General features: G+C 44.4%; 1 protein-coding gene across 1 annotated transcript in view; it reads left to right on the plus strand.

Moving 5' to 3' along the window:
* Positions 1-4,589: 4,589 nt before the first annotated feature.
* Positions 4,590-12,102, plus strand: part of STAT4 (signal transducer and activator of transcription 4) — a 38,786-nt gene continuing 31,273 nt past the window's right edge. The window contains exons 1-2 of the mRNA XM_059853417.1: positions 4,590-4,780; positions 6,178-6,322. Of these exons, the coding sequence (XP_059709400.1) occupies positions 4,605-4,780; positions 6,178-6,322 (321 nt within the window). The 5' untranslated portion in view covers positions 4,590-4,604. The remainder of the gene's footprint in view (positions 4,781-6,177; positions 6,323-12,102) is intronic.

A 12,102-nucleotide genomic window follows, 5' to 3' on the forward strand; every position in this document is an offset into this window, starting at 1 on the left:
CGGATGAAGTGGAATGAAATGTTACACAGTGAAGATTAATTTTGACCCATCAAACCCAGTGGGGATTTTAACCTTTCCTGGCCTGCCCTATCTGAACTCCTCACTGAGTGAGAGTCACAACTCCTTGCCCCTAGACTTCTCCTTTCAGCCCAGGCACTGCTCCTTCACAGGCTCCTCCTGTGCTAGACCAGCAGTGTCCACCACACACCTCGAGCCATCTCTTTCAGGATCCTATCCACACAGATCTCCTTCCAGAGCTTACCTGAACTGACCTAGGCCATCTCTTTCCTACCTCAGTCCTGCTCCACAGCAGTTTGCCTCACACCTCCAAACACCACCACATCCTTCACAGTGTGCTAACACGCCCCTGACCCTTGTGCAAGAGAACAGAGCTGAGCTATGCTTCAGGCTCAGAAGGGAACCCTTAGCCCTCCCCACCCTGACCCTGCTGCTGCACACCCTCCTCTCCCACCCGTGGTCCCCAAACAGCCCCCAGCAGGCTGCCCCTGCATGCCTCAGCCACTCCTCGATGCCTTTGACAATCCAACTCTAATGCCCTTGGACAATCCTCTTTATTCCTCTCCCCCAAACAAAGTGCCCTTCCATTCCTCTTTCTCCAATGAGCTTCTGCAAAGCCCCAGAGGTCCCCAACTCTCTGTAACATCACAAGTGGCTCCATCCATTTTCCTGCTCCCCTTGCTGTGAGGATCATGCCCCTGTTCTCCTGCCTCCACAGCTGTGGCTCACATCCAGCATCCTGCACCCCCAACAGCTGGCTCCACAGCTGGCCTCCATCCCAGCCACTGCCCTGCCTTCCCTGCCCTACCTGCCAGGAAGTGGGGGGGTGAAGGAGGGAAGAAGGGAACAGGAACTATCTTCCCAGAAACTGATCTCCAAACCTCAGATGAAGAATGACCTCTGCTTACCCTGGATTTTGAGATCACCGAGCTGAACTTCTGGGGTATGGCCACCTGAAGCAAGCCTGAACAGATACTTCCATCAGATAATAGGAAACATTGTGTTTTCTTAATATGAACCGCTCCACCATACAGATTATTTTCTAGGTTAAGCAGAGAGACAGCAAGCAAAAAGAGGATTGAAAACCTGTTACAATCTTGTTTTGCTGCAATGGTATGAACTACCTGTCTTCTCATCATTACAGACAGCAGTTGCTTAAGGATGATCAGAAGATGAGTGCTTAATGTAAAAAGAAAAATAAATAGTTACCAATATTTATTTAAAATAAATACAGTGCAATAGTTCCCCCTACTGACAGCACAGAATCACATTGCTAATCAATGTTGTTTCCTGGGTGGTCCTCAAATTACTAATTCACTGTCCTGACGTGGTCCACATCACCTAAGCAGCCTCCTATGCTTGCTGAACCCTAAACGACAGAGGGCAGGTCTGAGCAGAGACCTAGTCTTAAGCTGCACCAGGGCATGTTCAGGTTGAACATCAGGAAGAATTTTTTCATGGAAAGGGTGGCTAAGCATTGGAATAGACTGCCCAGGGAAGTGGTGGAGCCACCATAGCCGGAGGTGTTGAATAAACACATTGACTGTTACGTTGATAAGGTGATGGTTAGCCAAATGTTAGACTCGATGTTCTTGGAGGTGTGGTCCAACCTCTATGATTCTAAGTCACAAGAGTTTGGGGAGTTCATTCCGCCGCCCAACTCGTCCAAGAACTGCCCTTTGCCTTTTCACTGCCCTTCCCTGAGCAGAGTTCGGGCCTTGGGGACACCGCTGCCTCCACGGCTTTGGGGGAGCAGCGGAATGCTGAGTCCCCCGGGATGCCATCGGTCCCCCAGCGCGGCGGGACCCAGCCCTCTGCCCCGACAGCACGAATGAGAAAGATTTCGGTATTTTTCAGCTTCCAGAAGGCAAGCGGCTTCCTCCAGGCTCTGAGCTGTGCCCAGGTCCCTGTCGCGACTGGGGCTGCTGCGAGAGGAGCCGGCAGGGCCGTGCCGGGCCCCGCGGGGCTGACGCACAGGAAGGCGCCGCTGCCGCGGGCCGGGGGCGGGCACGGCCGCTTAAAGCCCGCGGGGAGCGGCGGGGGGACGGCGGCAGCGGCGGCGGAGCTGGGCCCGACCCGACCCCACCCCACCCGCAACAGGCAAGAGCGGCGGGGCGCGGGGGGCAGCGCTCCGAGCGGGACGGGACGGGACGGGACGGGACGGGACGGGACGGGATGGGATGGGACGGGATGGGATGGGACGGGATGGGACGGGATGGGATGGGACGGGACGGGACGGGACGGGACGGGACGGGACGGGACGGGATGGGACGGGACGGGACAGGACGGGATGCGACGGGACGGGACGGGACGGGACGGGACGGGACGGGACGGGACGGGATGGGATGGGATGGGATGGGACGGGACGGGACGCGCACCGACCCCCGGCACGGGCGGGGCCGATGGGAGCAGGCTCAGGGGAAAGCCGGCAGTCGGGACAGCGCCGGGGCAGCGGAAAAGCGGGGCTGGTGTGCGGTGTCCGGAGTGCGGCCGGACACGGCTCCATCCCCGCAGCAGCTCCATCCCCGCTCCCTGCCGGCCGCCTCACAGGTTAGGACAGGACAGCTTGCACTAGAGACCAGGATGCTCAGAGCCCCATCCAACCTGGCCTCGAGCACCTCCACATCTCTGGCCAGCCTGTTCCCACCCTCACAGTATAGAAACTTTTAAAATGTCTAATAGCAACCTACTCCCTTTCATTTTGAGACTATTCCCCCGTCCTCTGTTGTAGACAGTGTTGCCCCATCTTTCCTGAAAACTTTCCTTCAGTTCCCTTCAGGGGGCATTCAGGATGAGCTACAACTGCCTGACCTTCTCAGCTGTCCCTGAAAAACCTCTTGTGCAAAGGGAACACGGGTTGTACGAGCACCAAAATCTCAGGGACAAAGGCTACCCGTGTGCTTTGCAACAGTTTATGCATGTGAGCATCCCTGCAACTTCCACGGCAGGCCTAAGGGGGCTGCAGGCTGGACAAATTCTTACCTTTTTTTCTTTTCTTTTTAAACTTTGGACAAAAATAATTAATTTTCTCACTAATCTTGTTAGGATATCATAATCACCAGAATTCACTAGCATTTACAATAAAAACTCCCTCTGAAAGTGAACAGAATTTAAAATCTGAGTTGTTGTTTTTTGGGGTTTTTTTTTTCCTGACTGTGAGTTCAGAAAAAGAAAGTTAAAAGTCAGATTCAGTGATCCTGGAGGTCCCTTCCAAACCTTAACAATTCTCTGATTTTATTGTATAAATTATTAATTATTAAATGAATTAATTAAGTCATTTAATAAATTATTAAATCATTAAATAATTGTTAAATAAGTATTAAATAAATTATTTTATTCTATAAATTTTTAGTAAATTCTATAAATTATTGTTATATTAATTCCTTGTATGTATCACCAGAAATAAGGTTTGTGATTCTTTGTAACTGTCAATACAGCAACACAGACAGCGAAATACTCCTGTGCCTAACTCCTCCTCAGCAATTTTAAAAAACAAAGTAAATATTCAGGCAATATTTTTTTCCTGTCAGAATGGAAGTAATAAAGGAGGGAAAAGTCACTGGCACATTTCCACTGACGTTATATACCGTGTTCTTCATACCACACACACAATCATCCTGTCAGCCTTCCCTGAGAAACTAAAACCTGTCACTTTTACTTTTGCCTGAGTAAGTGCTCAGGACTCCATTAAACCTTCAGATGCTACTTTTAATTTTTTTTTTTCCTTCTGACTTATAAATGCAAAATGAAAGACTACAGCATTAAGATATAATATCCTTATTTGAAACTGTTGACATTCTGAAACTACAATTCAGAACTGGAAATAGAAAAGCTGCATATGAAAAGGTCAGCTTTCTACAAAAATGTCCATTTTGATGAAATCTTGTCTTTTTCTTCAGGAAAACTTTCTGTCAAAAGTGTTCCAACAGATCCATAGTTTGTTGGCCCACTTCAGTCCTTAGCTCTGAATGTATTTTGTGTCTTTTGTTAAGATGAAATGGAAGAACACCTCTGGTAAGGGATCAGGGTGTTGGCAGAGCCTGCTGATCCCAGCCCTAGGACAGAGATCCCAGGGCACATCAAATATAATTCCATGGCAATTTAAAGTAGATATTTACTAGATTTAGGTTGTAAAGCAGTACTCTCCTAGCAGAAAATGTGGGGCTTTGGGAACAGCACTGTAACACACAACCATGATGACTTTAGGAAAAATTTGAGAGGTAGGAATTCACCAAGAGAGCAAAACATTGCTTTCCACTACCCTTCAATAAGAATAGTTCTACCTGGGTTTGAAGAGTACAATCCTAAACTTCTTCTCTTGATGAGAGATGGTGTGTAAATTTTGCCACTTTATAAGCATCATAAAGTATCTCAAAAAATTTCCCTAAAGGAAGGGACTTGACAGACGTGCCCATTCAAGAACAAGAACCAAAACTTCTTTAATGGCCTTGCTCACTTTTTTCCCTCTTCCCTTTAACTGTCTAAATTTACTCAAGTACCACCTATTTTGATAGACGGAATAAAATGTCAAAGTATATAAGAGCTACACTGAAAATAACCGATTTATGCAGTTTGGATTAGTAATAATGTCCATTTTTCAGTTGCAAACATGTTTAATTCCTTTCTTTTGTAGCATGTCCCAATGGAGTCAAGTTCAACAACTGGAAATAAAGTTTTTGGAGCAGGTGGACCAGTTCTATGATGATAACTTCCCCATGGAAGTCCGGCACCTGCTAGCACAATGGATAGAAAGCCAGGACTGGTAGGATTTCATCCATCCTGTCTCCTATTATTTCAATCACCAACAATTCTTTTGATTGCTGGAAGGCTTTAGGGTGCTCATTTACAAACTGTGCAGGTATCTACACTCCAGTAACACTATTTCACTAGTTAATGGATTTAGCCATTTAAACTTAGGGAATATTGGGAGGTGAAGATTCACATTGGAACTCACTCCTAAACAAAATCCCATAAAAATTGATTTAAAAAAATACAAGTTAATTTTTAATGGAAATGTTATACACTTACAGGAACTGTTCTCTAGGAGGTCCATTTATGCACAAATTTGGATTCAATTCACTTGAGAGTTACCTTAAGAAGATTCCAAACTAAATGCAAAGGAAAAAAAAAAATCTTTATTCATACCAGAAAGACACATCTCACTTTTTCAAGCTAAATCCATGGGGCTATTGGAGGACTATTGTGCAGGGGGGAGAAAAAAAATCTGCTAAGGAATAGAATCTTTCTTTGTGCTTTATGGGGCTGTGGCAACACGGGTAACATAAAAATCTCCTTTTTGCCAGACATGGAGTTAGCAGGTGTATCTCAAACAGGCACCTCCTATTTGTGAGGAGAGGAGAGAGGCTATCCCAAGGACAAGGATGCCATGCTGTCCAAACCTTTTCCTCCTCAGTTTTCTCACTAATGCCATTGCCCTGCACATACCACGACCAGCAGAACCAGTAAAGCCTGTCTTTGTCTGTGTCCTGTGTCCCCTACATACCCTTGACCAGAAGCCTCAGAGTCCTCCTGTATCCCCAAATAGTTTGGCTGGGGGAAGGCTCAGCTGGTGCCTGGTGTGAAGAGATGTCTCTTCTGCCTGACCATCTGGCTGTTGCCTCCTGGAGCAAGTTATTGCTGCTGTTCCCCTCAGTGGAGGTGCTAATTTGGATTCCTTTCTTCTACCAACCTGCCAGATTGCCATGAAATTTGTAAGAATATTCTATCTTTTGGACTTCAAGCCTGTTGCCAACTTTGTCTGAAACTGGGCAGCAAATTCAGAAATTATATCTGTGTGACTGAGTGAGAGGGACAGTTTGCATAAGCCCCATTTCCTCTGACAAGTGAGCTGGAAGTATTTAAATATTCACTGGACCAGAGACTAGAAAACCCTGGTTGTCTCCTCTGGCTGACACTACTGTCTATGCAAATACCTCACCCTCTTTTTATGCATATCTGTAGGAATATTAAAAAAAACCAAAACCACAGAATCATAAAAATCATTATTCACAAGCTCTAACTATATGCAAGTCACCATATACTTCAAGTCTTTTTTTTTGCTGCCTAGATTTCTAAATAGATTATAATTTTCTGTACTGCTAGACTGACCCATCATCCAGCATTTTAAATGTGCATTGTTGTTGTTCATTGACTCTGCAGGGAGGCTGCAGCCAACAATGAAGCAATGGCAATGATCCTTTTGCAGAATTTGATAATACAGGTGGACGAACAGCTGGACCGGGTTTCACAGGAGAAGAATCTGCTCCTGATCCACAACCTGAAAAGAGTCAGGAAGCTGCTGCAGGTGGGTCATTACTTGCAATGCCAAGCTGCACTGCACCCTCACTGCTCTCTGGAGGCAGTGCTGCTCTCTGTGGAGTGCAGTTTGTTCCAGTGCCCCACTCAGAGCTGCCCCAACTGCTGTAGACTGCGAGCAGCTCTGGGAAAACTGAGCCTTCAATGAGATAATTCAAAATAACAATTCCACTGCCTTTCTGTGGAACAGTAATTCCTGTTCCAATGCATGCAGCTTGGCTACAAATGCTGTGACTTCTTGGCTCTGTGCATATCTGTGTTTCACTGAGCTCTTACAAATAACACTGTACAGCGCTTATAGATGCTCATGTTTATTACAAATGTAATTACCACCTCTCAGACACCTACAGATATTTAACTATGGAATAAAATACATGCTTGGGGCTTAAGGCAGCACCACGAGAAAGGAACCTCTGTAAATCATTAGCATGCTTGCTGTTTTATGCTTTTCTGGGATTATTTGTTATGAATTACTTAAAGGATTTACCGTTCGGCTTCTGCAAAACAATATTTATTTTGATTGTTTCTCCAATAATTGTTTATCTAAGGCAAGGATTCTCAGAGTTCCACTTCATTAGTCACCTACTTCCTGACATCTATCTGTCTTCTGCACAAAGCAGATATGCCATGGAGTTTAATGAAAGTTTGGGGGTTTTTCTCTTCTTTGATGGTGTTTTCCATAAGTACTTAAATGATAATTGCATTGCTTGCCAAACATTCTCTTTATCTGAGACATATGTACATACACACACACTGGCCTGGAAAATCTTAGCATGACTTTATCAATGCCTTTGTTTTCTTCATGGCTGTGCCTTTCTACTCTTTATCCCTAATGGTGACCTCTTAAAAATATGACACTATTTCCATTGCTGCCACTTTTCCATCCTACACTATGCAAGCAGCCTCCTGTAATTGAAAAATAAAGTCACTTTTTGTTTCTTTTCTGGTTTTTGGAGCAGCACTTTTCATAATTTCAGTACTCTTCAAACACCAGATTTACTCAGCTGCAGAAATCCTGTTGTTTCTGTAATGATCTTGGCACATTTTACCACAAAGCTGTATCACCTTAGTGAAGGATTCTTCCACAGGGGCAGATGGGTGGAAAGAGCATTTCAGGCCAAGCAGTTACACTACTGTATTCCTGCCTTAAAAGACAATGCATTTATGATTGTACCATCACAATGTGCACAAGCAGAAGGACTACAACATATTTACATAGAAGCTCTACAAAATGGAAGCCTCTCATTGTTGTTCCTTCTACTCTTTGCCCCATTTTTATTGTTAATTTTTTATCAAAACTTGAAGCATCAGCTCTGTGTGCTCTGCCAAATTGGGCACACCAAGCCAAGCAATCAGGCCTTGGGTGAACTCATTTGAGTTCATGTTAAAATCAGTGTGAAAATGGCCTGATAAAATAAAAACCCTTTCCTTCAAGTCCTGTCATGTTTGGAAATTATATCCTGATGTGCTTCAGGAAGAGCACAAAGCAAAGGAGGGTCATTCCAGAAAGGCAAGAGGAGGGGAGTTTCAAATGATTTGTGATTAAATGGTTTCTCCGGTGCTGAGGTCTGAGTCACAATTCCAGAACAAGCCAAAATCCTCAGGCATCCCCATTACAGCTGGACAGTGTTATGAACTCCTTGAAAGCACGTGTGTGATACTGGAATTATACTGCTTATAAAACAGGATCTAAGTCTTGAGCATTGCAGTAGAATGTTTCTAGGTGAGAAAAAAAGCCCAAAACAGCAGCTCTCCCATGACTATTAATGCTGACCTTTCTTCATTGCATCAAGACAGCACATAACCTGAATTTAGACAAAAAGCTATCTATTCACTTTCAAAATACACATGGAAACCACCAAAAACTGGATGGCACTTTCACTGTGGGAGCTTTTCCTGATCTTGAACACTATCACCCACAGTCTGTATTCTGACCTCCAAAATAATTAGAACAGGCTGGAGTAGGACCAGGTTCTTGCAGTGCTTGATAACAACCTGTTATTGGATAAGAAAAATAATTTATACTGTCTTAAGAAATCTGTGACATGAGAAATTTTGATTTTTGTGTAAAACACAAACTTATAATGTATAGGACAACTTATAATGTATAGGACATAGAGGATAAATGCATTTTCAGCCAAAGTATGGGCTGCATGTTCTGTAGAGCTGCAGAGTAGTCTCCTGCTGCAGCTGTTTAAGCTATTTCTTCACTGATGAGGTAAGTACATCAGTAAAGAAATGCTATAGTAGCTGAAATCAGCTGACAGCTATCCTTGTTATCAACTGTCAAGTGTTATTAATGGACTGAACATGAAACATAGCATGGACAGTATGTTCTGTAATGTTCTTAACTTTGAATATACAAATTATCTCATTATGGGTCTAATCTTTTGTTAATGCATGACTGGTTGCATTTTATTGCTGAATATGTGAGAAGATTGGAAATGGGCATTTGGCATGCCAGCCACAGCTGGAAGCCCTTGCAGGTACCTAACCCTTGCAATTTGAGCTAGCTTGTGACAGGTTTGTGAGACAGCAGCAGGAAAATGTGACTGATATACAGAGCAGGATGCCATGGTCCTTTTTGTCCCAACACACCACCTAGGGAACAGGAGGCTGGAATGCTATGCTGTGAAACTAATGAGGTTTTTCACTGACTGATGAAAGAAAGACTGTGTTCCTAAATAGGGGAGGAAGTTGCTTTTGTAAACATCTTTTCCTATCTGGTGACTCTGTGAAGAGTGTTGGTTTGACTTTCTCTGAAGGTTAGTTACCATGAGCCCACCTTTATCTCTGCTCGCTCTCTAGTGCAAGCACTTCTTTGAAATCTCACAGTTCCCTCCTCTTCCTTCCCCTCTGAACCACACACAGCTGCACAGACCCTTGTGCATCGTGCACACACACAAAGCTGTCCAACCACAATACAAGATCTGAGTGCAATGTTTGCTCATTACTTTGAGCCAAATTGTGTCACCCTATTGAGTAATACTTGACAAAACAGATAATGCTGGAAACCAGCACTTGTCACTATGTGCACAGCAGAGTGTGTTGAGCTATGACAACAGCAATAATAAAGAAAAATTCAATTAGAGAACACACAACAGCTATTCAAAAGCAACCTGCAGTTCTTGACAAAACCCAAATGGAGAGTCTAACATTTAATCAGAAATACAACTGAATGGTTAGTGAAAGGCAGCCTTGGAAGAGGAAGCAATGCACACCTCATAAGTGGCCTGTGCAGCTGTTTTCTAGACAGACAAGGACTCCTTAGGATCAAGATTCCTGGTGCTGTTACTGAGTCTGCAGAGTGTTATTTCTTAGAGTCTCCAGCACCACAGCCAAGCACACCTCACCTAAAAGTTTTCCCAGAGATTTTTGTTGTCAAATTGAGAAAAATCTTCTATTCTGACTGTTTACTGAAACATTGCTACATAAATATGTTAGTTCTACTGTGAATATAAGAATGGAAATAGTGAAAGAAGAGAGAATTTGTCTGCCTCAGTTGCAATACAAAGTTTTGGGCAACCTTGGGGGTGGTGAAGGGCGAAGAGAAGTCCAAGCAGGAAGATGGGTCTGCCTGGCAGCCCTGCTTTTAGATCACAGGGACCATCCCTATTCTTTCAACATCAGAGAAATAACTATGGAGTGTGGCATTCCTGCTTAGCCTGCTTACATTTCCAAAATTATCTGCAGGCAAAAAGAAACACTGAATAGTGTTTCAGAAAATATGTAATTTGAAAAAGTTATAAGCAATCAAAAAATAGTGTAAAGAAACCTAGCTAAGCAGCTGTGGTCACTGCTAGCTCTCTGTAATTCACTTCTCTATTTCTTGCTTTCATTGAAACATCTCTTCTTCTTGGCATTAATCTGGTATAAATGCACATAGTGTATTAAAATCAGGGTCAGCATTTTAGGTTAACATCCTTCATATTTGCTTCCTACATTATTATTACTTCTCAAGTCAGTAAATTGGATTCATTTTTACAGCAGAGCAGCATTTTGTTGCTGTGCTCTTCAGTGAGAGACAGAACAGCACAGTCACTTTCTAAGGGTAAATTCTCTGCCCACCTTTCTAGAGAGCTCCTGCTCTCCCCAGCAGCAGTCTTGGAAAGGGAAAAGGGAGAAAATATTCAGAGGCAGTGGGGGAAAGAGCAGGGAAACCATGCTTATAGTTCTTTCTCCTTCTTAAAATCTAGATGGAGAAAAGCAAAGCAGATTAGTCACAAGGAGGTGGTTTGTGCTGTTGTTATGACAACAAAATGTAAAGGGCAGATGTTAAGCTTGGAAGAACTGCCTGGCACTTCTAGGAACCAACCTGCAGATGTAGGAGTCTGCACAACCCTGGCCTGTGGACAATTACATCCCAGCGTTCAGAAGGAATGTTTCTATGGGACAGCGCTCACCTGTCCCTGGTGGAAGCCCCCAGTGCTCAGAGACTCTCCTGGAAGACAGGCACTGCCCACATTCCTGACTCACATGCCAAAATGCTGGGCTGGGAGAGGGCAGGCAGGCTGCAGTGCAGCCAGGGAGCCAAGGGCAGCCTGGGAACCAGAGATGTGCACTGTGTCCCCGTGTCCCACCACTCCATTCAGGAATGATGCTGGTGGCCACTGCCTGCTCAGCTCTGGGATGTCCTTCCCCACATGTTGGGGTCTCTAGCTGCTCAGAGTGACCCCGAGAAAAGTTAGAAAGTCTCTTTTCCCAGCCCAGCAGTCGAAGAAGGAGTCAGGGCTCTTCATTTCTCACTCTCAAGGTTGTTTATTGTTTATCTATAAAATTCTTTCTCCTGCTCTGCCGAGGTCGCTCAGCAGGACAGACAGAGGCACTCTGCCTGCCCTGGGGCAGTGTTATCTTTTTATACTAAAAACTACATGTACAATATTTACAATTACTTTCCAATACCTATCATCTATCTTAGACAGTGAGTTTCTACTCTAAACCAATCCAAAAGTGCCAACATCACAGCAGAAGATGGAGGTAGAGAGGAAGAAGAAGAAAGGTTGGACACGCCCAAATCCCTCCATCTTGCCCCCTGAATTCCCATTCTAAAAATCCCAAAAATCTACCTTTGCACCCAGTGATAATTTTATTATGACACTACTTAAACTGCTGTGGCTTGCAGGTCTTCATACAAAGCTGGTAATTTGCTCCACAGGTCATAATCAAAACCACAGGCATTTTTGGGCTCTGTGCCAGGGTCCCTGAGACCCCTGGCAGGGGTCTTGGCTGCTCAGGACAGCCAGAGGGATGTCTTGGGTCCTGACACCCACACACACACTCCAAGCTGGAAAGCTGGAGCTCTCCTCTTGCTAGACAAGATTTAGCTCTGTGGAATGCAGCCTGGCCCAAGTGTGGGTTCAGGTGAACTCTCAGGAGGAGCCTCTGTCTGTGCTGGGCTCTGGGACAGGTGCAGGACAACCTCATCAGGACCAAAAGCAGAAATTCCCAGAATCATCCTACTCATAACTGAGTCCCTTATTTATGCTTTAGTCTCAAGATAACTTCTGAAAGCAATCCCTTCTCATTAATGGTAACATGCATCTGTGTCACTTCTCTATTTATGGTATTCAGGGGGAAATCTGATTACATAAATTTTCCTTTATAGAAGTGAAATAACAGATTTCAGGACTAAGAAGGGCTGCTCTGCTCATTTACCATTGAAGCCTGAGTTAATGAGAATACTGTGTGCTCTGGGGAACAATTTGCTGTAAATTATGTATATTCATGAAATTCATTTAATTCTCACAGCAGATTCTCCAGTACTGGTGA

Source organism: Haemorhous mexicanus, chromosome 8, assembly GCF_027477595.1.
Source record: "Haemorhous mexicanus isolate bHaeMex1 chromosome 8, bHaeMex1.pri, whole genome shotgun sequence".
In the NCBI taxonomy this organism is placed as follows: Eukaryota; Metazoa; Chordata; class Aves; order Passeriformes; family Fringillidae; genus Haemorhous; species Haemorhous mexicanus.